Genomic DNA, 27898 nt, shown 5'->3' with positions numbered 1-27898 from the left:
TTTGCTCATTGTGGGAACTGTTGGGTTCCTCTATCATTTATTAGGTCTCCACCTAAAGGGCCTTGTGATGATGTATGTAATGATTTGGTGCTATTTAGATCAAATTGAATTGAATCAGTCATATGTAATGTGATGTGCCAGAGACCCTTACCATAATAATATCTAGTGTAAGAAGACAGTAGCCTGTGTGGGGATCTGCTGTTACTGGATGCTGTGTCTAAACCATTTAAATTCCTCAAGTAATTAACATACTCAAAATTACATCTAGTAGTTTGCAACATTTGATATCGTCATCATGATCAATGAACAAATAGAGCTCGGGTGAAAATGGAACTTCTGGGTTCTGTTCCAGAAATAAGAAAAAACATTCTCAAAATCAAAACCCCATTCACATTTGTAATAATTCAAATAACTTCATAATCCAGCCTTCAAACAGAGCAGGTCTCAGCAGTCCCAGCAAACAGTTTGACACCTGAGACGTCATCAAGGGTTGAAATATATAGAGCCGCCAAATTAAGAATGATCCCATGTCAGTTTCGCAACACCAATGTCATCTCAACGCTTATTATGCAAATATGACCTTTGGGTTGCATATATAAGAACTCTATTAACTGTGAGGATATGAATTTATACTCAGTGATATTTATATTTTTGGAAGTCTAGTTGTTCTGTTGTTTAGGAGCAACCTGCACCTCATGTCACAAGAGAAGCAGTCATGTGGTTAACTCCATATGTTTGAATGGGAGGTGGCTTACAACACACATACTAAAGGTCCTTTTCCTCTGGTCAAAAAAACATCTCGACAAACTTCTCTACTGGCGAATAGGAAAGGATTCAATCTCAGTTTTGTAGCAGGTTTACCCACATTTAAAAAAGCATGTATATTTTGATGTAAAAGAGGTATAATATCTGTGTTATTCAACATTTCTTCTTTTAGCAACCTGTATTGTCCCCACAAATCCAAATCAGAAGTCATTGTGAGGAAGTCTGGACTGCAAGTGATGTGTGATGGAGTCAGTGAGATAGCGGAGGTGTCTGTACCTGGCTGAGGGTCACAGTAATCCACTGTGTAGCCCTCCAGCTGCATCAGCTCCTGAGGTTCAGCCTTCTTCTCTCGGTAGCTGCACATGGCGAATGTGTACTGACTCACCTGCACGACAAACACACAGAGTGACTCACAGCACACAGCAGAAGCTGATACAGTATCTGTTAGGTTCTCAGTCAGTTTCTGAGGCAGTTTCATGTGTCCTAACATATTCTCTTGATGTTAATGAAATCTCAATGTATCAACTCTGAAACTTTTCAGGTGTAAAGGTAGTGAACTTATTAGCAAACAGGCTCTTAGGAACACAACAGGGAGTCGTGCCTCTCTACTTTTAGATACTGAGAGAAACACAAGGCTCTTCAGCTGTTACATTCCTCTCTATGTTGATCCCTTACAGTTTCAGTCGGCTGCTTGCTGCTAGAGAGGTAACATATGTTTTTTGTCTTTGAAAACAGAAGCCAGTTGTGGGCAAAACCCACAGTATGACAGCGGTGACAATGAGACTATAAAAGGTTCTCTATAAGACTATAAGTTCTCTGTATTCAGCTGATCATTCTCTGTAGATTGCGACCTCTACTACCAATATACAGTGCAGTACTTTCATTGCAATGTAAAAGTACATCAAGCCGATGCTTCACTTTCTACAGAAATATTGGTTTTATAATTAAAGGCATAGCTAGTGAAACAGGTTAAAAATGTTCTTTAATAAAACACTACACATAATAATTTTGAAACAAGTGGTGAAAAAGAGTATTTATGAATTTTAGAAATGTTGTCAAACACTCAACGAACCATTGACATCCTCAATCAAAATCCATAAATATAAGTGATACTCAATCAAACTAAATCTTTTGATGACTTTAGAGGACTTACAGTCTGACACACGGAGGCAACAAGAGCTTCGTTTTGCAGAGGAAATACATTTTCATTTTAATGTCTACCCTTGCTCTCAAAGACCCTGAGTGATCACAAAGTACTCTGGAAGTAAAAAAAACATCTGAAATGAAAAAGAGTAAAGGAGACTTTCAGAGACCAAAACTTAATTAACTTTGCCTCAGCAGGACTCGCGTGCTCAGACTAGATGTACAAACCTTTCAGCTGGAGCAAATGATGTGAGAGAATTTTCTTTAATAACCTTAAATACTTTTTTTTTTTTTTTTACCTTTTTTGACTGGAAAATCAATAAAGGAAATTAGAGCTTTAGAAAGGGACGGTTCAGTGTGAGGACATGTTTTCTGCAAAGACTGACGGCTGAATCGAATGCATTTTAAATACACAAAAACCTCTTTAAAATGTGTTATTTCATATTTCCACTGAGGCTGTTAAAAACAATGATTGGATTAACAGTTCATTACTGTCAAGACCCATTCTACTTTTTAACATGAAGTCTTTCTTCTCCAGCTTGTTGAGCAATGTTCACATTAACAACACATCCAGCATGTCATCAAATCTCATTGACTCGAGTTTCTTACCTGAACAAGAACAAAATATCTTTTTTTCCAGCGTTTCCAGACTCTCTGTCCCAGAGTATACAGATACCTGAAACACAATGAGTGACACAACATCAAACTAAAGCATTTATAAAGCAGGTAGAGTCAAGTTGCTGTACAGGGACATTAAAACATCACAGCCACACAATTAAAAGACAGCAATTTAAAATCCGGAAGCAAAACAATAAAAAGATGGAATGAAAGAGGTAAAAAGAGTAAAAGAGGTAAAAGAAACAAAAATGATGAATCTGTATGAAAATGTAAAAATAATTTGGAAGGGAACTGTGAAATAAAATCAAAATAGAATAAAATACAATTATGGCTTGACCTTATAAAATAGTTAAAGATGCTTCTGAATAAAAGTTTTCATTTGGTTTAAATAAATTGAGATGCGACAAATTAAAATGTTCACATAAGACCACACATACATGCATGTATCTGTGTAATCTTCTGGCGTTACATGTGCCACATATGATAAAAACGTTTGTATTCACTGTCAAGGTTGATTGAAAATGAGTTGACACTGGTCCTGAAAATGCTGCTTTCAAGGCCAACACGGACAATTAAAAGTCACACATCATGGAGGGATCACAGTCATCCACGCACACGATCAGAATAAAAGGAAATCTGCTCTTAAATGTTAAACTATACAGAAGAGATGAGATGAGAAGAGAAGAATCATGATGGACAAAGCTTCCAAATGGACCTTGAGGTGAGATGGTGATTGATGACTTCAGTTATACTGGAAGCTTTGTGATACATTCTTGCCTTAATATCAGTCATTTCTTTGCTCAATACATTTATTCATATAAATTAACAATTTATTTTTGATCCAATTTCTATAATTGTCACCTCACATTAATAACTTGTGCACCTGCATCATCACTAAATTAGATGATATATGGAAAAATTTACCAATAGTTATTTTGATAATTCAATGCTTCATTGCATCATCACCAGCAAAAACAAAAAACACCAGGTTTCACCTTATGCTATGTTAAGATCGGAGTTAAAGCTAAAGACATACTGAGAAACTGGGATGGGAATTTCTGTGATGAATTCCTTAATAATTAATTAGTTGATTTGATCGATAATGAAAATAACTGCTGTTGCTGCCCTGCTATCCAAGAAGGTGATCACTTACACACGACTAATCTAAGACACTTAACTTAAGGGGTACGACAATAAAAAAACAAGGAAGGTGTCTGAGGCCACAAATAAGTAATTTGTCCTCCTGACTGTAGTTCACGTGTTTAGCTTAAGTTGGGGACTTTTTAAAGAATATTAGCTTATAAACATTTTAAAGTTACGATTTCTGACAAACAATTATGTTCATGTATGTGTTTCAGGTATCAGATCCATTTTGTGAATTTTCTTCCCTAATCAGGAAACTAGATGGAGACAGTTATGAATCCTGAACTGAGAGAGGCCATGACACAGATAGCAGCTCGTTGAGGAAGTCTAGAGCAAAATAGAAGAATGACCAGCGTGGCCTCTCAAATCAATGGCTGCTCCCGGGCCTCCTGAAGCGTGGGATACAGGCAAGTGCAAGTGAGGAAAATCAATCGATGGCGAGACCTCTTTCTTCAGCCCTGCTGCCCGCCCTTAAAAAAAAGGCCTCCAGTCAAGGCCGTGGCACGTCTGGACGGAGAATCTGGGCCATTCTGCACATCCCGCACGACTCCGGGTTAACACGAGGCAGCGCTCGCCGGCCACTTGTGAAAATGATTTGGCCAACCGTTCCTCCTGCAGACTTTCAAACATCCATTCAGCCGCACAACACCACGGCTGCAGACGCCAAAGAGTTCACTGCAGGCATTTAACAGTCGTCGCTGCACAGATGCCGTCATTTAGCTGGATATTCACACTTACATATTTACAGTACAAAGGGACACTGGACTCATTCTTTTTACAGGGAAAACTGTTTATCATCATTCAAGAATTTTCTAAAATTTAGTGAGGGTATGATATTAAATTTAAAAAAAAGACAGACAGTTGCTTGACGATAAAAACAGAATCACTTGTCATTGAGTTGACTGGAAAACGTGAATTCATCTCACCAAACTGGCTAATTAAAGATTGTATATAAGAAAATAAAATAAAAATTCAATTTTTTGTTTGTTCAAAAGTGAAAACCAGGTTTCTTAAAATATATGTATCTATATAAATATATTTATCTTTTGGAGCCCACTGTGCATGTTTCCTATTTGTGCAGTTTTTCTTTTTTGGCCCCATTACTCCCTGAAAGTAAAATCGGTCTCGAATCTGTTGGCCTTTTAATGGATTCACGTCTTTAACCTTTTCAGATTCCTTTTCACGGTTTTTCTTTTTGCAGCCTGAACCCAGGAAAATAAATAAATAATACAAATGTGCCCACACATTTTCTGTTTGTGCTCTATTTCTTAACTTAAAGACACTCCTGCATCACATGGCCTCTTCTTGGACTCCATTCCTCCCTATTTATTTGACTGTATTTATCACAAATGCTGCATACAGACCCTGCATGCCCTTTTAGTCAGAGTCTCACAGATTGTGTCTTTAACAAATCTGAAAACGCCAGAAAGCCAAATTCAGCACTCAAAGAATATCTGGAAGTGGACCAGAGAGAGGCCGGACTCACAGGGAGACTCACACTGACCCCTTGTGGAGAGTTTTTAAAACTGCACCTGATCTGTGTCCACCTTTCTTTTTCTTCTCTGTCAGTCAGTGAGTTATCAGAGCTGCCGACTGCCACAGTTCGGATGGATGACACTTCAAACACAGAAGATGTTAAACACACAGTTCTGCTCCTCTGACGTTCTAACACCAGTTCACTGTAACCTGACTGACTCCAGCCAGATATACTAACAATTTTGAAACCAGAGAGTACAATTAGAAGATGGAGTGTCAAAGACAAAAAATATATCCAGGGTGTGTATAGCTGATAGCTTACTTCAAAGACCGATAGCAAGGGAAATGCAGCGATCACAGCTTTTAATAAGTTCAAGTTCCCTTTTCTTTCACACGTATTTAAGCATCACAACACATTTATTGCAAATGTAGAATGTTTCGTGCAAACAATAGTCTTCAACTTTTTTGTACTGAATAGAATCCTGTGTGAGTTGTGACAGCTGATTCACTGTGTGAGAATAAACAGGATGTAAAAACATGTCAACTTTAATGGGAAACTTTGATACAGTGTCATTTAAGACAATTTGACGGCGGTGCAGTGTTGCAGGGCTGTTTCCAAACCCACCGATTAAAACAGTATCAGATCATCTAAAATATTTTTTTTAATGGTCAAAAAGTTGTGGTTAAACTCAAATCAAACTAGCAGAGTTAAACCTCCACCAAGGACAAACAGACTCCTTATGAAACCACATTTAATTCACTAGGTGAGGATTCTTATTTGGATCTGTACCAAATTACACACACCCTTAAATATCAGTCCCCTAAACATGCCTGATTTTTTTCCATCAAGTTCAATGAATTATTCTCTCAGAAAAATACAATATTAAAGGAAAGTGACAAAAAAAGTCCTGGATCCACCCCCGGTGTTTTTGTTGATTGTGTAAAGAGGGTTGAGAACACTGCACCTTTTCTATATTTGTTCTTGTGCAAATGGAAACTATTTGTGTTGCCTGTTCTAAAAACTGTGATTTTACTTCTAACACTCTATTAAAGCAATGGATAAGCACTGTATTTATAAAACCTTTTATTTACTTTATGAGTATTTTAAAATTTGAAGATGAAAATTCAGAATACAGTTTTCCTCATGTCTATGAAGGAAAAGGTTCAAGGGTTGACAGAACACACATGGCATTGTACTGTTAAATCCCCTGAAATGTTTCCTCGTCAGGGTTAAGATTTTGCTGCCATCTCCTGGTAGAAATACACACACACATTCTTGGACATCGATCTTGATGAGGACACTCACAGGTCTTTCTGTGTGGAGTTTGATTGTCCTCCCCTGTGGTTGTGTGGGTTTCATCCGATACATCGGCTTCCTCCCGCAGTCAAAATACATGCAGACTGATGTTAGGTTGTTTGGAGACTTTAAATTGGCCGTAGGTGTGAATGGAACAACCAATAAGCAGTTACTGTCAGTTACCATCTCAGGATTGGGTGATAACATCTGTCTGTACTTCCTGTTCTGTAACCAGGAGGTGGAGCTGTCAGCCTGCTAATGCTTCCGGCAAGTCCACAGACACAAAGTGACACACTTTATGTTCATTGATTCACTGCAACAAAACATACTGAACCATCCTGCATATGATATTATTATAGTCATTTCTAGAAAATAGTTTTGGGAGTTAACGGACGTGTTGAGCTTTACTCCTCTGATTCACACATGAATGGGCAGTAACTCAGTAACACAGAAGCTGGCGTTCTGGAGGGTTAATCTTGTTTTAGAAATTCTAATTTCTAAGCTTTTTGTGATTGTACTTATTTCTTTCTTATTCTTTATTTAGCGGTAAATGTTCTTTTCATCTGACAAAGTATTTTGCATGACACACTTTAACTGCAGGCAGGAGTGTAGCACAAGATTCTGGGCCCTATACACAAGCAGTCTCTGTGCGCCCCATTCTTCTTTGATTTTTTAAAAATTAATCTAGTGTTTGTTCGGGTAGTCTCTAATGAACAGTAGCCATCACCTACAATGACAGACTTAAATATGCCATCATTTGAAAGTGTATTATTTTACACTGTTTTAAAAGGTGGTCTCATTCTGTTGATAGCATGAATTCTGATTCCCCACGTGTGGCAAGGGCTAAACCGTTTGTAGGGGTGAGACAGGTGACACCAGGAAACCTCCACTATTTTTGGATATGAATTTCAGTCAGCCAATTCAGCCACTTCCAGCCATTTTCGTAAAGTAATTAATAATATCTTTTTTTTTTTTTTTAAATCATTCAGGCTTTTTAAGGGCCCCCCTCCCATTTGGGGCCCTGGGAAGTCAGTTCCACTCCCCCCCCAACAAGGACGCCACTGACTACAAGTCGAAGGACAGGACATGATACGATCACTTTATTGCTTGATAAATCCAAAATATAGAATTGTTCTAAAACTCAATATGTTGGCAATGCATGACTCAGTGTTAGATAATGTGTGAAAAAATGAGTATAAATCACAGATTTTCCTTCTTCAGTTTGCTCATGTTCAGATCTAATCTAATTGAGGTGTTATGAGACCATCTGCAGGTGCTGAATTTAATCTTAGAAAGACCAGCATTGACAAATTCAACTAGTCTCAAAATCTATATTTTTTTGAAGATGGAAGTTATTTTAAACCCCATTCCTTGATGAGAGCTCATTGTACAACACATGAGTTCTGCTGCTACACTGTACCTAGATCCTGAATGTGAGAAGTGAGAAGCAGCTGCAGACTCACCCACTGTGCTTCATGTTTGGGGGTTTGTCCATGCGGACAGCCAGTTTGATCTTCAGCTCCGTGTCCTGACTGTTCTTGGCGACGACCATTCGGTGGAACTCGGCCTGCTTTGGTCCGTTGGTGGTTGGGTTCAGGACCACCTGTGGGAGGGAGGGGGGAGGAAACCATTAGTAATGAAATTGAAATAATAATAATAATAATATGTCTATAGCTTTACCTAAATAAGGTTACAAAGTGCTTCACAAAATACATGGGAATAAAAAACACAGAACAAAACAAAAATAAGAAAGACTGGCACCCCCTCCCGTCGGTTGAATCACTATACCACAAACTCACAATCACAAGGACACAAAAAAAATCATCACTGACCCCTCTCATCCTGCTCACCACCTGTTTGAACTGTTATCCACCAAGAGGCACTCCCAATCCACCAATCCAACCCACCCCACACCCATTAGGACAATCATTATGGAAATGCCCTTTAATCACGCTGCATTGTTATGTTACTGTTTCTGATTTGATCCTGTCCATATATAGTCTAGTGCCATTGTGTAGTGTCACCCCTCTCTATGTCAGTGTCTGTTATTGTAATGTTGATATCAGTAGTTTCAAGCAGTACCCCAAAAAAATACTGCCAATTTGGTTGTAGCCATCCTTAATAAATAATTCTGATTGTGACACTGGTGGTACAGGACAGCAGCATGTCACTCCCCGGAGGTGTGGGTGTGGACGGCTGGTTCTGATAATCTTATTTTCTCCTGTTTATTTAAAAAAGCCACAGAAGATAATATTATTTTGGTCTCTTTGCTTTGGTCTCCAAACATTGTGAATAAAACACATAGGTTGTTAAATTCAGCAGCATGGGCCATTTTTCATGCTGTGTCTCGGTCACCCTTACACGGGGCAACACAGCCATTCACCTCCACACACATCCATCTATAGACCAGCTTCAAAGTGGTGCGTACACAGATCAGATCTGCAGCAGCATCAGGGCACAGCTTATTAGGAGGACTGGCTATCAGCCTGTCATCGCCGTTACAAAATTTAGTGTGTCCACTATTTGTTCCACTGCTTACTCCCTAGTAAATTGTCAGAGTGAGCCCATGTAAGAATACAACAGTAAAAGGTTCCACAAAACTCACAGTGAGCATGTGGGCTTGTTCATCACGGTTCTAACACGCAACTGAAATGAAAAAAATAAATTAAATGAATTCAAATAAATTGAATGAAAAAGCGGAGCCATACACGTCTTGAAAAGACCGGATCCTAGACTCTTTGGTGATACGAATCGCTGGTGTTAATGTGCTGGAAACAAAAATATGTGATTTCTGCAGTGGAATTTATACGTTATTCCCTGCCCCCTGTACCCTGTACGCTCTAACCAGACGTCACCCCACACCTGATACACTGGACATTTTCCTGTTGTGTTGAACTTTGTTCATATGTGAAGGGAAATCCCATCATCTGAATGCTGAGGTTCTTATTTATCTGGCGCATGGAAATCTCCTATGTTTTTCCATCATACTTGTACAGTTGCTGTAGCCTACTCTGTTGCTACAGTTGTCTCAGTTCTTCAGCTCTGACATGAAGCTCATTACTACTGGTGATTAAGCAGTATTATGCAAAATACAGACAGATTTACCTGGTACAAAAACACATAATTTGGCATAACTGTCTTAGCCGGGCACCGACTCAGTTGTTAGCACCACAAGTTTCTGGCACCATGTCATTTACCATAGAAAATATCCCAGTAGGTTCAAAATTAAGCATAATACATTTTTTAGAATTGTGGTAAAGAGCAGTGATGTTAGTTACTAACCTGAGTTTAGATCTGATACAAGGAGGGAAATCTTGGATCTAGAAACTTTGCCGAAATGTTGTAGACAATGATCTTGGAGTTTGGGTTTTACTAGTAGATTGTTGCATTGAGGTTGAGCTAAGGATCTGAAACTCAGGTTCTCCCTCCACTCACCTGCTTCGATGGTCATCAATGGAGGGAAAAGGCTGAATTTATTGGAGAAAGTAAAAATCTATTCATTTTTACCTTCCTTCAAATTGCTAATCAGCTTGCTCAATTCTATTTTAATTGAAGGCACTTTACATAATATGGCTGAGACCTTACGATATTATAAAGAAACTCAACAATTTTGTTTCATATTTCCACCACAAAACTCATACACACAGAGTTTTGCCCACAGTGTCCTTCATCTGTCTGCTTCTCTTACAACACACAGCGTCTGTGACTCACTCAGGATTCTGATTACACACACTAGCTATGTGTGTGTATGTGTGTGTGTGTGTGTGTGTGTGTGTGTGTGTGTGTACGTGCACATCTTTGTGAGGACCATCACTTTGTAACACACCTTCAAACGGTTGTTTGTGGACTACGCTTTATAGGCATTTAGTTGTGATGGTTTAGGTTGAAGGTTAGGGTATGGGATTAGGGTACGAAGCTAGAAAGTGCCATTTTTAAATGGATGTCCTCACTGAGATAAGCACAAGTTAGTGATTCATGTTAACATCTCCAATATCAGGAAGGACAACTGAAACATTCTATAGCTGTCGCTGTAGGAAGGTGTGAGTTGGTCCTGCAGCTGTCACATCCCATAGTGAAACACCAAATGGACTATTATAAAGAAGAATATAAGGTAATATGAGTGAGATGTCTCACCAGACAACCCTTCTTGCTGGGTGGGTGAAGACATTTTTTATCTGAACAATGTGGTGTCATCTGCGCATACTATTTATAGTAGGTGTCACCACTGGGTGTAGTGAGATCAGTGCTTCTGAAGGTCGCAGAGAGCCTTGCTCCCCATAGTGAGACCTCTCACTGATAATACTCAAAGAACCAGGCTTATGTTCATTACCTCGGGTTTCCTCTATATACATGTATTATTACAGCAATACTCTTGGTGGGACCTTTGGTGTCCCTTTAAGAATTGCTCTTGAGATATTTCTGAACCCCCAACAGTGAGATGAAATATCCACCCCGCGGCTTCCAGGCAGACTCACCGTCTAATCAGAATCAGTCCGTAATTAAAAGGGCCAAAACCGTTCCTTATGGTTGAAAATCCTTTACGCTATAATTTGTAAATATTCTCTTATTTTACTTTGTACTGATTAAAATTTGCCGTAATTGGATACCATCAATGGAAATCCAACATTTCCTTCCGTTTAACATGAAAACAAGCTGCTCATCAGTGAACAAAAAAGAGAATGTTAAGCAGAGCCCTGGATCAACCACCATGGCAACTTCAGAGCAGTTGAGGTTACATGGGGGTCGTTGGCTGTCATGAGAGCTGTTTACTTGTTTGTTAAACCACAGCTGAAAAATTCCCACTGATGAGTAACAGTTCCCAGTGGTTTCATGAAATTGCAGAGCCTAAATCACCAAAACTATATATTTGTGATTTATAGCACATAATCAGTTGGAAGCAGTGATGGCCAGACAGGGTGGAGACGTCAGACAACACGGCCAGACAGACCAACACATTGTTGGGTTTGGGACTCAACACCAGATGATGGAATTTGAAGAAAGCTGATGGATGAGGGATGAAATTTGCACAAGAATTTAGAGTAAGTCCTGTTGTAAATGAATTGGGCAATTGTAGATCTCACAGTAATAAAAACAGCCAGCAGAGTTTGCTTTTGAATAGTTGGTTGGTCTCTGATCTCTCAACAGCATTTGATTTCAAATATCTTTGAAATAAATCCAAACCTTAATCTTAATAGATCATATTCACATGGCAGCAATTTTCCTCTGACATCACACTCATGGTATGAAGCTCAAATGCTTTTATGAACAGAATAACGTTGGACTGCTTTGATCCAGCTTTATAAGTCATGTAATTCACATAATAAGTCACATATATGTTTTCATTTTACAACTGTGAAGACAATGATAGTTAAAATCTGGAGGAACATATGTTTCAATGTTAAATTTCATATTTGTTGGCTCATTAGCTACCATTAGACAACAGCTAACGCTATTCACCACTTTCTTGCCCAATTTTTATTTTAAATTCATCATTTCACATCTTGGACACATTTATTTATGACTGTTAGTAAAATGTACTCGATTTAATTATGCTAACAATGTAATATAAACAGTCTTTGTGTCTTTTCACCTGACCTCAGAAGTATTTTGGTTAAGTCAGTAACATTATGTCACATTGTGCTCACTGGAACATATTTCTGTGTAGTGTTCATACAGTTTAGATCAACACAAAAGTTTGTTTAGATCAACCCAAAAGTTTGAGCATTTAGCATTAGATTACTAAAGTTAATTCCAGTGCATTTTACTATAGGCCTAAATAATTGACTTCCAGAGATGCATTCGTATTTCAGTATGTAAAAGTCTTTCCCATTGTATAACATGAAGGTATTAAACAGTGATGTTAGGAAGGAAGTGGTTGTATGCTAACATTAGCTGTTGTCTAATGGTAGCTAACGAGCCATCAAATAGTTTTTTTAACCTTGAAACCTGGTCCGATGGTCCCATAATTATCCTTTCAGTTGCTGATTGGTTAGGGACCTTAAATTCAGTCAAGCCACACCAAACTTAACCCATAGTATCATTCTCCAAAGTATGCCAGATTTCTTTCATTAAGATCCATGAATGGGAAATTAAAGAAAATATAAATAGCAATCAATCAAAAAAACAAAAAAACACCCTGTCTCATAATGTATTGAATGGGTTCTTCCTTGGCCATCCTTCCTCCAAGTTTTGTGGAAATCATGTGGCCGGATGATGGCCATTTATTTCATTTTCATTTACTAAATCTGTTTATGTGCCTTTTTGTCGAGGCTTGCATTTATAGTTTGGACAGTCATTGGCAACCACTCCCTGGATTCCTCTGCTGTTCTGACTCTCTGGCTTTTTTTTATATTAATGGCTAACCCTTCAAGGAAGCAGTTACCTGTATTAATTTGCCTTCGGTTAATTATTTTTACAATGTTGTTTTACAACCGTATCTCGCCCTGTGGTATTTGACACACCCAGACGCTACAAATAGTTAAAGGGTTAAAGCATGCAAATTCCACTTTGTTAGTGCTTCTACAGGTTAATGTGGGTATCTGGCATGTCTACCAACCCAAAAACTCTGGGAAAAAAACACTCGCGCGTTTTGTTATGGTTCCTCTAAGTCAGAAACGTCATGCTTGAGCGACTCGATTGAGCTTCCTGGGTTTTGTGTCGTAACAAGGCACTGGAAGTCTCCCTACATGGTCTTGGCCCACCCCCACCTCATCCCCCCGTCCCCCACACTCATTACGCCGGGTTTACACCGGAGGCTGCGAGGCAGCGCAGCGCCGTTCCCGCGCGCAGCCGCCTGGCTGTTCACACGGGACGAGCATTTCTCCGCTGGTCAGCCCGCGATTCACTCACATGTGGCATTTGTCTGGATCGTTGGGACTGGGAGGCTGCAGCAGTTGCTCGGGCGCGACCGCTCGCTCTCCCGTGCGTGAGCTGGAATAGTGTCAGCGCCACACAGCCAGCAGTGTGGAAGACTTCCGCAGTGTTCAGCACTACTGTACGCCGGGTTACAGTAGTTACGCCGGTACACCGGACGCGGAAGCGCCGCTGCGAGCAGCGCAGCGCCGCCCGGCGCAGCCGCCTGGCTGTTCACACGGGACGAGCATTTCTCCGCGCTGGTCAGCCCCATAGACTGTATATATATATCAGCCCGCGATTCTGCTTTCTCCGCTTGTTGTTGTACCCGTTGAATGTCGGGGTTCGGGGTAATGATGGTCTTCATAGCCCCCCCTCTCTTTCTCTCTGTCTGTCTGCTTGTGTGCTTGTAGTGGATGGGCAGAGGGGACATTTAATTATGTGATTGGGAAAAATTAAAACTCCAGGACAACAGAAGGGAATACAAAGTATGGGATGCATATTTGATAATTTATATCATATAAAATATGTAATTTATATCGTTTAAAATCATGGGGGAGAGGGGGAGGGGGAGCTGGCTCATTAGCATTTAAAGGAACAGGCACTCAAAACAGGTCACTCTGTGGAGGGCTGTTTTACACAGGGTAAAAAGGGTGCTGTTTTAAATGATCCTTGTGGTATTTTGACCAAAGTATGTTACAGACATTTCATTAAGACCCCAAGGAACCATATCAACTTGTGGTAAAATGAGCATGCTATGTCCCCTTTAAGTAGTTATGCTGCTGAAAAAACAACCAACCAACCAACAAACAAACCCACAGACAGGCACTAAAACAACCCCCTTGGTGAAGATAAACACAGGGCAATCACTTTCAGTTGCAGCCGGACAAGGAGGGAGAATGACTCATTTCTAAAAGCCCAGTATGGCTATGTGGTCAGATGACTGGGACACAGTTCCAGTTTAAACTCTGAAAACGCCTTTGGACTACTGCATCATGGATGTGTGGCTCATTATATCTGACAAGATTTGTCTGCAGACATGAAATGGCAGAATTCTTGTGTAACAAGACCCCTACACAATCACATGATCCAAAATGTCTCCAAAAGGACATATGCTTTTAAAATGAGCTGGATTTACAACGTCCCCAACCACCCAGCTGCGGTGGTGTTGATAGTGATGCTGAGTGATTTGGTGTTGTCAGAAGTAAGAGGATGTAAAGGTGACTGTTTTCAGTTAGCAGCTCACTGGGAGGTCCACGATCATGTTCATCTCCAGGTTAATTCAAAATATGACAAATTATCTTAGTATTAAAAACACACTTTATGTTTAATGTCATAAAAGGGGAACCAAAAATGTAGAGTAAATTCTAGTTAGTATTAAGTCTAAAATTATGTGATTAAACTACTTGTTTGCTTGTGTGTGCGTTTGTGTGTGTGTGTGCGTGCATGGACTCACCCGGCCCAGCTCCTTGTCGTCTAGAGCCAGCACACCGGTGCTCTCTGTGAACAGCTTTACTTTGACCGAGGGCAGTGGGTGAGTTGTGGTGAAATCCCCCTGAGTCTCCCACCTGAAAGACAAAACTTTCCTTTAACTCACAGTGACAGACTGCAGTACACATCCTCCCTGTTGGTCAACACACTCATGATGAGAATTCATCCACAGGCCCAGTTTCGCCTGCACAAGCTGTGCTGTGCCAGGTTGCAAACCAGCATTTCCTGCCATTATTGCTTCACTTTAGAGGCTTTTACTGTGGAGCAGCTAAACTAAGCCAATGTTGACTAAGATTAGAAAAATGGTCTGCCCACTCAACAGGACCTGATCTACATAAGAAGATATGAACATATGCACAGGTCAACTTAAATATTGGAGGCAGGAACAGAACAAAGAAAAAAACTGCCACAGTGGGCTAGTTAAAACAAATTGTGAGTATTTTATCTCCAACTGATGAAGAAACGAAAGAAACACCTTTAGTATTTCAGAATATGATCCGGTTACCATGTGTCCATTTGGTGTCTCCAAATGTCCTTTTTGTCTTGTCATGAAAAAAACACTGTAGAATGGTTATACTTGTGTTTACTGATAGTGTGGCTAAGGCACACACAGTCAATTATTAAAGACAAAACTCTTACATTTTTACTGAATTCAAAAGCCCACTACTCTGTTTCTGTATCACCCAGAATGTTTCTGACACTTTCATAAGAAACCTTAGGGAGTTTTCTTTCTTTTCCTGGTTCACAAGCTATAGTCACTTTAATTTGGAATGGGATTTTAGCCATTTGTGCTCCAAAGTGAGGGGGCTGGTGGCAGAGGTTAGGAGCTGCAGGCTGTTTCTAAGCTCTGCCCGAACCAGCAAATCTCTGAGATGCCTGTAACTGGCATTTGGTGCGGATCTCAAATGGATAACACATGGCCAGGGTTGTGGAAACGTGACATTTCTATCAAAGTATCAATCACAACCTATTTATGAATAATGTCCAAGAGATCATGCTTCATTGTGTATCTCTAGAACTATAGAAAGAGTTTTTCAGGTTATTTTGGGAGACAGTGTTTGTTGAATGGTCCGTCACATACAGCCTCTGTTGAGCTCAAATGAATCTCACTGTGTCACAGGGAGGAGGAGGGATAAAGACAGTCTTCATGAGGACACGCAAGTTTCAGCAAAGCCCAACAAACAGAAAACCTTCATGTTTGACTAAAAAACAGACATGTACATGTCGCAAATAATTTACATCTCAAACCTGTTAACCATTTTGTATTTGCAGGCTCAAAACCACACAGGATAGGGTATTTTCATTTTTAAGTACAGGTACCTGCTCGTCATGGACTACAAGGGTAACAAAGGTAGGAGGTCAGCGTTGTTACATTTCCTGTAATAACTTCACATCCTCAGGTGATGGTCAGAGATCGAGAGGCAGCAAACAGTGCCATCAGTGTTAGCTCTTAGTGTTCATCTTACACAAACTCTAATGGAGCAAAGTGATGCCCTCTGCTCAGGATGAAGGACACAAGGCCGCTGTAAACACACACAGCCATGCTCCTGAGATAACATGCCTTCATGTGGTCCGCGTGTTTATGTGTGTGAGGTGCACAGATGACAAGTGACCCCTTGACATGTTGAAGACGAGAAGTAAGGTCGAGATCCACACTTAGTTTCCCCAGTTTCCAAGGCAACAGAAGGGTGCTTTTGTTTCAATTAAACACACACACACACGTCTCCATGTCTTCACTCGTGCTGATATTTTTTGAACAAATATTTTTATTTTTCACTCTGTTTTAAAAAAAAATCTCCATCTTCAAAACTTTTGTTTTATGGAATATCTCTGCCCAGACGAGAACACAAAATTGACTATAAATGCTCAAACAAGAATGCCAGGCCAGTAGGGGGCAATAAAGTCTACAACAATGATCCATCAATAGCAGAGAAGAATGCTGTATTGGGCAGGGCCAATGTTTGGTGTTGTGTGTGTAATCCTCATATCTAAAAGCTTCGCACAGGCTCATTCAGGGTTCATTTCAGCTTTAAGATATCTTACAACATCAAAACATGTTAGCAATATTGAGTAAATTTCTCATTTTAAAGATTGCAACAAATGTCAACACTGCTAACTTTACACACACAGAAGCTATTTACTTTTTACAAACAGTAGAAAGGTCCTTAATCAGTTTGCAAGCTTTGTTCACCCTGGTAAGGTTTTAACTGACAATGCTCACACTGTTAATTGTAGACTCTATACATATGTTATGCTATGCTATAACATATGTTATATGAAGGAAAGTGTAGCTCTATGACAATTAATTTTCTGTGGCAGCATAAATAAATCTAACAAACAAATATTTTTTCAATCCATTGTATTGTCACCGTTTCTGAATTGGAACACAGTAAATCAATTTCTGCTTTGACAAATCTTTACCATATGTCAATTTACTGGCTTTTACGCAATTTTCAACCATGTCACAACTTAATCAGATGATAGAGTAACTGTCATGGTTACACTCACACATCATTTCCTATTGCATGTTCTATGTCACTTCCTGTTTTATGTTGATATTCACGCTTGTCTCTGTTTCCTCTAGGTAGCCTAACTCCTACCCTTTTATTTAAGAGAAATACAATCAACTCAACAGCGAGTGTTGACCTTTGACCACCAAACTCTATTAATCAAGTTCATCCTTACATTCAAATGAACCTTTGTACCAAATTTGGAGGACTAACCTCAGAGACATCATGTTCAGTGGAATGGACAGTCGGACCACGCAAAAACATTATTTCTCTGGCTGTAGCTGCAGCAGAGACATAAAACTGATTTACTGTTACAATATTGTCTTTGTTTCAACCTACATCAAACTTCATTTACATAGGTAAAAAGATACATATTTCATTTCTAAAAATGTTGCTCCGCTGCCTGTCTGTAAGCTCATTTTCATCTTGTACAGACACAACTAATGTTACAATCTTAAACCTGGATTATTCCGAGTCTACTTCAATTGTAATAAAAATGAGAAATTGTACTATGGTCCTGAACAATGCTTGACAATCCACTTTAATTAATGGCATCACTAATGAAAAAGGTCATCAGTAAGTAAATAGCTGTTCTGTTACAATTGCATGAGTCATCAGTGCAATTGGACGACTGTGTAATCATAGCTAATCGTGTTGTCCATGTAATTACATTAACTATGTTATCATTAAATGTATGGGTGTGGGATTGAAGATGAGGGATGTGAAAGCAATCTGGAGGCTAATCATAGAGAAGGTGACAGGAGCCGTAGAGTAAAGGCAAGCTACAGCACGGCGTCGCTGCTGACCGCCGAGGGCGTTAGGTGACGGTGAGCTTGTTTAATTGGTTCCGTTTAGTGATGCTGGCAGACGGATGGCCTTCAGAAAAATAAATCGTGTGAAAGGGCAGCCTCATTACCCCACAGACCCCCGCTGTCCGCCAGGCATCCAACGGCCATGAACCGTCACCAAGAACTTTGAGGGCAGAGCGACAAGGCTGCGACAGTCGGCAAAGAGGAGCATCAGGTGGTGATACAACTTTCTGCTAATCAGGTGAAAATCATCAAGTAATGGATTTGTTTTTCTATAGTCAGAGGCATTACAGGCAAATCATATTTTGACATAAAAATAATTATAATAATATATCATTATTAGAATTTCTAAAATGAGTTATGTAATCGATATTTACAGATAAACTTTAAGTGATTTTCTTGTATGTATGAATTGACATATTTTCCTTTGATTGCAATCGCTTTCCCATCATTATTAACTCTGCTGATCACGTCCTGGTATATGGTCTAGTCCAATAGAAAAAATAATAACCAAATACTACATGAATAAGGGTACTAAGTGCAGACAGAAGTAAATAAATCATGTTGAGTGTTAAACATAATGTTACAAAGGAAATGAAGGACAGACTGGGCAGCCAATCAGAGAGGACATACAGGTAGCTGGAGTTGTGCATCAGTCTCGTGAACAGAGCTGCTGCGGGTCGATCCACAAACAGTTTGTTTACAGAACTGCAATCAACCCAAAATCTTCATGAGGTGAGATGTTTGGACCAGTGCTTGTGGCTGCAGGTCAGTAATGCTAGTATTACACTATGCTACCAACTGGTATAGAATCATGTTGTAATTTAGCAGCCTTCGTTAGCTTTTGTTAAAAGCAGTTATGTTGCTCATGTTTATTAAATGAACTGTTGTTAACCACAAGGCCACAGTGTCTATGTAGTGCCATACTGGGATTGTGAAGCTACTTGTTTGATTCTTAGCTTGTTAGCTGGTGAATACGCAGCACAGGGTCCAACACAGTACAGAGGAATACTGGTTATTTTACTACAGAGAGCAGATACTGTCTCTTAATCCAGCTCTTATAATACAACCACGATGTTCATTAGTATGTTAGCACTACGATGGGACTGTGATACCATGGTAATGTTGGTGAACAGCTTAGAGCACAGCTGATCACAAGCTTTGCAGCAGTGCCGGGACTGGCTGGGAATGATCAGACTAACTGAGATGACTTGTCACACAAGTTTCAAGTTTATTTATGTCATTCCAGACATACCTGTTAAACATAAAACGGAACGAAATTGCATTTCACAGGACCTGTGTGCTCATTCAACCGGTTGAATTTAGTGTTACTAGTGTGAGTGTGTGCTGGTGTCTTTACAGCCTGACCCTCAGGTCTGTTTACAGAGCCCCGTTTTAAATCATAACTGCTCATAAACCTCCTCTCAGTGGAATTAGTCTCAAAATTTGACCTGATGTAGTTACAACGTCTACAGTTGTGGAACTGTGGGGAAACTAGGTGGCACCATTCGCCTTATTAATTTCACCCTGTCTGTCCAGACCACACAGGAAGAGAATTGTTCTCACAGTGTGATAACAAACAAAGTCAAGGCAAAGTTGCAAATAGCCATAAATTCATGCTAGAAGATGCAAAAGTCAGCAGAGCTCAAAATATTTCAGCTTAAGTGAACAAATTTGTGTGACACTGTGTCAGTCATCAGTGTTGAGATTCTCCTGACATCTTAGAGAATCAAAAACAGAGGACAGAAAAGTCCGAAAAATAGCAGGACTACCAGATAAGACGTGAAAGGATGTATCTGGTGCTTTATTGTCAGTTAGACTTAATTACAATGAACCAAGTAAGCAGTGTTAACTACCTTCTGGAGTTAGTTCGACAGTTCCCCTTGTTCACCGATTCTTTTATCAGAGATGAACTGATTTGAATCAGCAACCTGTTTTCACATGTGGTGACCAACATTTTCCACACACTTCACTTTTAGGTTTCATAGCCAAGATGCACTATTATTAAGTCATGAACGAAGGTCACAAAGAGGTGTTACAATGCTCAACAATTCTTCTTCCTTTTTTGAAATTCCCCTCACTCAGTGAATGCTGTTCTCACAAGGTGAAAACTATCTTATTGCTCACATTAAATCTCATGAAATATGATGTTTGTGACAGTATTGATTTGGACGACAGTCATGGTCTAATTTAAGTGTGACATGATGACAGGGAGTTAAATCCTGTAAGTTGTAATTCTCTATAAGACATTAGTGAGATAGTAGAAGAGGAACCCACTGTGGTCTGGCAGCTTCAGCTTGGTCCGTCTGCAGCTTCTCTCCTCCCTCCACCTCCATGGTGCAGTAAACGATCCGGTTCGGAGCAACGGACTTCAGACCCTGAACCTCCACGATCACAATCTGAAAATATCAGAGGTGATGGTGATTCAGATGCTCTTTCTCTGTTTCTTTGTAGAATACACTTATATTTTAAAATTCACGTGCGTTGTATTGTTCATTTTCAAAACCTCAGTTAAACCTGGAACCTACAAACAAGTCCTATCCCTCAAACATCTTTTTAAAGCTGCCACTCCCAGCATATAAAACTCAACCCACCCACCCACCCCACACACACACACCTCCAGAGTGAAGGACAGCACAACGTCAGATTTGGAGAGGATGTCTCCCTCGTCTCCGATGTCCAGGAAGGAGTTGTTCAGAGGGGAGCGTTTGAGCTTCTGTTTGAAGTCGGGTCCTCCTTTAGACACCGGCAGACTCTCCAGATTTGCCATCAGCAGGTTGACTGAAGAACGCAGCTCCTCCATGTACAGAGCCTCCATGTCAGCGGAGATGAACTTTGGGTATTTCTTCTCCTGCAGAACACACATTCAGCTGCTGTTCATCGTCAGCATCAAGGTTTTCATCCTGCTACAACCGAGTTCACCACCATGAAGCTGTCTACCACTAAAACATACATCTCAGTGTTTCACTGACACCTTTCCTCACACTTTGATTCCTGACGAGGACGGAATATGGCTGTAAATATTGTGCTTTTCTTTGTGTAGAGAGAAGAAATGTAGTTGACAAGATTGTGAGTTGTTTGTTATGTTCAGCACCTCAGCCCATGAACAATATAGGTGATTACACACTACATTTGCTAAAACATGTAAGTGATTCAATAACATGTGAAATAAATGAAAGATATATAAAAAAATGTAATACATGAGATAAAAATACATAAAAGTAATAGTGCTATAAAAAACATGTGTGTTTTGTAGGTTTCTCACCCTGGCAATCTTCTCGGCCAGTTGTAGCCTGCCGTCCAGCTCTCTACGGATTTGAGCTGCCTGCTCATCTACGTTGTCCAGCTGACATTTAAAAAAAAAAGAAGGAAGAAATAGGAGAGTTTAATCAATCAGCCAACTAGAGATCTGTAGCATTTACAAACCAATAAAAAGTTTGCGACACAGGAGTCTTCTCTGAAGAAGTGGACTGTGCATCGATTAAGCTATCAGCAGCTAAGGTGGGAACAGGTGACAGTAAATCAGAAGTAAGTGTCTGAGATAAGTGGTTCAACCACTTCACTGGGACGAGAACAGAAGAGAATCAAAGGTGTTTGTGTACTTAACCCTGCAGGGGCTTCATTTGCAGTCCCTCTCTCCTATGTCCACCAGATGCTGCTCGCTGATGTGAAATTTAGCAATTGCATTATAGTAACCTCGATCTCTATAACATATTCTACATGTGAATATAGAGAATCTGTATGTGGCGGACAAGATTTTCAGGTGGAATCCATCTGGTTTCTTTCACTAGTTTGACCAATCACGTTTGAACGGACTTTGGTTGCACACATCTACATTCATATGTAGACAACTGTTAATAGAGATTGGACAGAACGTTGTATGGACCCAGAACACGTACAAAAAAGTATTACTGTTTGTGTTTTGTGTGGAGAAACATTCAACTTTTGTAAGAAAGAGAACTGGTCAGACTGTAAACTGAGGATGGTGAACAGAAGATATCTGCTGTCTGCATCTGAGGCCCCAAGGTATTGGCTGTTGCCCCAAGAGGCTAATTCATTGTCAGACAATATAGCTGATGGGATAAGAATGTAGTTACCTATTGATTTGACATTTAACTGTGTCAATTGACTGCAGTAAGTAACTCAGTTTCATTTTCAACATCCATTGAACCTTACTTCCATTGTGGTTGCGTTTCCGTTGTGTTTTCGCTTTTACATGCGATATTCTATTAAATCACTTCGCCATGTCTCTGCCAACTGAGCTTAATACTGACTCATGGACAGAAACAACAATAACTTATTACTGATTGGGCACAGGTTGTTAATACAGAGCCATTACTGAATGTACTATTTTGTTTCATTATGTTTTGTTATGTTTGCTTTCTTCTAAGGTTTTCACTGGACCTTGTTTTGAAACAGGAGATAAACATAAAAATAAGAAAACTGGTGGAAAGTGAAGTGGCCCCTAGTCTAAAAAGTGTCGCGTGCAGTTCTGCTTCAGTAATTAGGGGCTGAAGTGGTGCCGTTCGAGAGCTTCATGATGAGCAGGAGATCATCCGATCAGTCTTCTGTTCAACTTAATGCCAGCGAGACTCAAAGGGGAGATGAAAGAAGGGGGAAAATTGAATGAAGTTTGCTTAGTGGGCAAAAACGGGGCCTCATTTCACAGATCTGCGATGAGCAGAGGCGTCTAAAATGACAATCGATGATTAAACAGCTCCGATATAAACTGCCCTGAAGTCAGAGACAAGTGGGAAATCCAGTTGATAAGAGAGGGAAAAGATAAGCTGTTTAATTTGTGCCTGTTTCAAAATGGATCCCAGAGAATCTGTTCAAAATGAGCCCTCAGCGTCTCAATTACAAGGACCCAAACTTCCGTCACACTGCAGATCAAGTTCTGAAGTCAAAATCAACCAAGAGCCAAAACTACATGAACTCATCAGTCAGACACTGTAAACCACATGTGTCAAACTCAAGGCCCGCGGGCCACATCTGGCCCGTGAATGAATTATCTTTGGCCCGCATGATAAAATCTATTTACTATTAGAGCTGGCCCGCCGGTATATCGCACGCACCACCATAATACTACAAATCCCACAATGCACTGCCCGTGTGTCGGCACGTCAATCGCGGGCCCGCGAACGCGCGCCTCACAGTCTGTATTACATACCACTTGTGTCAACTTTCAACTGTCCCTCTCCCCAAAAAATGGCTAAACGAAAGGTAATTAAAAGGAAGGAAGAAATATCACAAAGCTGGGGAATGGGGTAGTATTGTGCAAACATTTAATGATATTTAGGTCCTAAATTTACAAACAAAAACACAAATAAAACTTGAATATTATATAGTCGTACATCAAGAAAACGGTTGCAGCTGGGATTTAGCAACTTGAATGGCAATCAGTAGACTGTATGCCTCTGCCCAACAGTCACCTGATAAAACCACATATAAAATTCAAAAGATCTAGATTTTACACACTGTTCAACTAAATATCACATCTAAACATGCCTGATTTTAAGATCGATTAATTATTCTCCGAGAAATATTGAAAAAGTTGAGAATCACCTCTTGCAATGTTAAAGAAAATGAAAACAAAATTCTGTATGTTGATTTCCTGGCCCCCTGAGCTGGATCCACACCAAACTTGGGTTCTTCCCTGACCCATACTGCATCCTTCCACCAAGATTCCTGGTAATTCAGTGGATTTTTGTCAACCAACATGCAAACAGACCGTGGTGAAAACATAACCTCCTCGTCAGAGGTAATAATCATTGAAATGCTGTCAGAACAAATCTAAAATGTCAAGATGTCATTTGACTTTCAAATCCAAATGATTGACTGATGTTAAAGACATTTTTGCAGAATGAAATATGTCCCTAGTGTTTCTGATGTTTTCCCTTCTTTTCTTGCATCCTTTCTTTCCAGTCCGTCTCTGCCAGTGTGTCTGTTGTTGCGTGTCACTCTTTGCCTGATTGTCAATCTATACATCATTCATCATCAGCCCTGCAATATATCAACTCCGGTTCCTCTTTGCTTCAGCCAGTGATATATCACACACTCTCCGTCACTCAGGATTGATTGCTCCAAATTGTGATTTTTGTGTTATTTTTCTCTGAGTAACCTTTATTTTGTAAAGCCCCAGATTTTAATTTCCTTGACGCTCGCCACACAGCACGTCTCTCCATAAACAACTCATCACTCATCTCCACGCTTCTCCAGCTACACCCCTCGGTCTGCTTCCCCGCTCATTCTCCTGAAAGCTCCTTAGTCATAAAGTCTACCACAGATCAGTCAGCTGTTCCCTGACCGCACCGTCCTGCAAACCACCCCTCTTTACCTGCCACAACCCTCATCTCAATCTTCTCTTTATTCGGTTTCTCAAGAAACAAGACATGTTTTTTAAACATCTGATATGAGTGTGTGTAATTTGGTGCAGCTTGATAGAAGTTAGGCTGACTGTTGGGCTCGACTGAGTGTCATTCCAGTATTTCAATATGAATCAGGTCACATCTACTCCACGTCTATTCAGCTAGTTTTAACTTTAATTTAGTTTCATGGTTGCAGAGGCCGTACACAACCAACTTTGTTTGACATTATAGCTGAATCACTAACGTACAGTAAACATTTGGATTTCTACAGCAAATGTTTCCAACATTATTAAACTGCTCCAAGCTGAACTTTGAAGACTTAAAATTTTGAGTGCTCAGATTCAGGCATCTTCAGTCTACATACTTCTCTGATGACCGTCCTGGACATATCTGAGTTGCTAAACTCTTGTCGCCACACTTATCGACTGCAGCTTTCCATATGTTTCCTTTTGAAGTTTCTGTGTTATTGCTTGATTTGAATCTTTGGAGTTGTTTCTCTTTGTGCTGTATGGGTCCATTAAGGAGAAAACATCCGTACTACAAGTCATTTTGGTTTCAAGTTAGACAATCAGAACTTGTTCCTGATATAAACCAGAAATCTTTTCCAGTAACACCACTTTACTTACTCTCAGGGTTTTTCCCCAAAGGAAATTGAGAATATCTATGAAATGAGACTCAATAGAGCGGACCGCTGCAGTCTAATTAAGAGCATAGTCAACAGCCATGGTTTTAATAACAGTGGAACGATGGGGAGCTTTTATATTGTCAATTTACAGACTTTTATTTTTTCTTCAATTAGGTTCCGGTAATAAATAATAAATAAATAAAAAAATGTAAATGCGTGTTTGTTCGCTTATCAAATATACCAATTTCAGACATATGTCTCAACTCATTTACACAACGCTGTGTCTATTCCTGCTTGGCCATGCATGCGTGGCAGCACTGACTTAAAATCAATTTACTTCTTTTCATTGAGTTGGTGCGGCCACAGTTGTGGGTAGATCACACAGAAAGACACACAGACAGTGAGAGAGACAGAGAGACAGACGACTGCTTGCTTTTCGTGGTTTTTCACAATACCCTACAATTGACTGCAATGAGCGCGCACGTCCATGTGTACGTGTATGTGACATGTTTAGTAGTGCCACCGGAAAATGAGGCCGAATGCCACTGTGTAATTTGAACACTGTCTTGAGCCTTCATTATGCTGACTTTGCTTGTTTTCACAAGCAAACAAACTTGCCCCAGTGTAGGATTTTAGATTGCACACTGGTGTTCCAGAATCAGAGGTGTGACATGTAACCCAACAGCATCGGCGTTCATCCCGCCATGCTGGCTCTCCTTTTTACAAAGAAACCAATTTCATTTGATTACAGGAATGAAGAGAGGAACCACAATGTGCTCCCCATTCTGTGTTTATACCTTTTATACGGCGCAGCAGTGGAATGAAGGAGCAGCATTCCCACTTTGGTTCCATCCCTGGCTCCTCCAAACTGCATGCCAAATTATGATTGGGCAAGACACTAAGACCCCAAATTACCTGTAAGCTGTGTTGGCATTGTGTGAATGTGCAAATGTGACTTGTAGAGTAAAGAATAAATAAGACGATGAGATAAGATCTAGTCAAGAAGATTAAAAAAGCTCTACATAAATGTATTATTTACAATGGTAGCATGCTGATGTTTAGCTACGTTTGGCATTGACACTGAACAAAGTATGGCCGAGGCTGATCAGTGTCATTGTAGGTATTTGGTGATAAACCGATACTACTGGACAAATGTTCACCTGATGATGATGAAAGATGATACATAAAATGTGAAGGATCATTAGTGCTACAACACTTCATCCTAAGGGAAACATGAAATGGTTAAATGGTATAAATGGTCTGTATTTATTTAGCGATTTAATAGTCTTGATAACCACTCAAAGTGCTTTACTGTACAGTTTTTTGCCATTCACCCATTCACACACATTCATACAGTGCATATATGGACAGAACTTATTTTCTATGAGGGGCAAATTGGGGTTCAGTATCTTGCCCAGGGACACTTCGGCATGCAGATGGTGAAGGAGGGATCGACCCGTCGACGTTCTGGTTAGAGGACGACCGCTACCCCTCAGCCACAGCTGCCCATGAACGCCAGAAGAGTTGTCTAGACATTTAACTCAGAACCAGGTGTCAGCCTGATGGTGGCGCTAGGGGAAAAGCCATTAGGATTTATCATCTGCGACGACATGCAGCAGCAGAGCCATGCCACTGCTTAAATGCTGACTTAAAGGGGACATAGCATGCCCATTTTACCACAAGTTGATATGGTTCCTTGGGGTCTTAATGAAATGTCTGTAACATACTTTGGTCAAAATACCACAAGGATCATATAAAACAGCACCCTTTTTACCCTGTATAAAACAGCCCTCCACAGAGTGACCTGTTTTGAGTGCCTGTTCCTTTAAATGCTAATGAGCCAGCTCCCCCCTCCCCCCTCTCCCCCCATGATTTTAAATGATATAAATTACATATTTTATATGATATAAATTATCAAATATGCATCCCATACTTTGTATTCCCCTTGTTGTCCTGGAGTTTTAATTTTCCCAATCACATAATAAATGTCTCCCTCTGCCCATCCACTACAAGCACACAAGCAGACAGACAGAGAGAGAAAGAGAGGTGGGGGCCATGAAGACCATCACTTACCCCGAACCCGACATTCAACGGGTACAACAACAAGCGGAGAAAGCAGAATCGCGGGCTGACCTTATATATACAGTCTATGGGGCTGACCAGCGGAGAAATGCTCGGCCCGTGTGAACAGCCAGGCGGCTGCGCGCTGGAGAACGGGCACTGCGCTGGCTCGCAGCGGCGCTCACCCGTACTCTGGCGTAACTACTGTAACCCGGCGTACAGTAGAGCTGAACACTGCGGAAGTCTTCCACACAGCTGGCAGTGTGGAAGACCGCTGCGGGGCAGCGCAGCGCCGTTCTCAGCAGCCGCCTGGCTGTTCACACGGACGAGCATTTCTCCGCGCTGGTCAGCCCCATAGACTGTATATAAGGTCAGCCCGCGATTCTGCTTTCTCCGCTTGTTGTTGTACCCGTTGAATGTCGGGGTTCGGGGGTATAGTAGCGCTGAACACTGCGGAAGTCCTTCCACACAGCAGTGCGCTGTGTGTGTGGCGCTGACACAAATTCCAGCTCACGCACGGGAGAGCGGCGGTCGCTCCGAGCAGCTGCTGCAGCCTCCCAGTCCCAACGATCCAGACAAATGCCACATGTGAGTGAATCGCGGGCTGACCAGCGGAGAAATGCTCGTCCCGTGTGAACAGCCCGGCTGCGTGCTTGGGAACGGCGCTGCGCTGCCTCCGGTGTAAACCCGGAAGTAACGAGTGTGGGGGGACGGGGGGTGGGCCAAGACCATGTAGGGAG

General features: G+C 40.6%; 1 protein-coding gene across 2 annotated transcripts in view; it reads right to left on the bottom strand.

The window, feature by feature from the left end:
• Nucleotides 1-27898, bottom strand: part of cadps2 (Ca++-dependent secretion activator 2) — a 226908-nt gene that overhangs the window by 80476 nt on the left and 118534 nt on the right. For both annotated transcript variants that reach the window (XM_035157552.2, XM_035157556.2), the window contains exons 4-10: nt 21370-21450; nt 20722-20955; nt 20382-20503; nt 14751-14862; nt 7906-8045; nt 2518-2584; nt 1042-1150 (exon numbers count right to left, since the gene is read on the bottom strand). In XM_035157552.2, coding sequence (XP_035013443.1) covers nt 1042-1150; nt 2518-2584; nt 7906-8045; nt 14751-14862; nt 20382-20503; nt 20722-20955; nt 21370-21450 — 865 coding nt within the window. The remainder of the gene's footprint in view (nt 1-1041; nt 1151-2517; nt 2585-7905; nt 8046-14750; nt 14863-20381; nt 20504-20721; nt 20956-21369; nt 21451-27898) is intronic.

This window comes from Hippoglossus stenolepis, chromosome 5 (assembly GCF_022539355.2).
Source record: "Hippoglossus stenolepis isolate QCI-W04-F060 chromosome 5, HSTE1.2, whole genome shotgun sequence".
In the NCBI taxonomy this organism is placed as follows: domain Eukaryota; kingdom Metazoa; phylum Chordata; class Actinopteri; order Pleuronectiformes; family Pleuronectidae; genus Hippoglossus; species Hippoglossus stenolepis.
The sequence above is the reverse complement of the archived record's forward strand: the minus strand, read 5'-3'. Positions and strand labels throughout refer to the sequence as shown.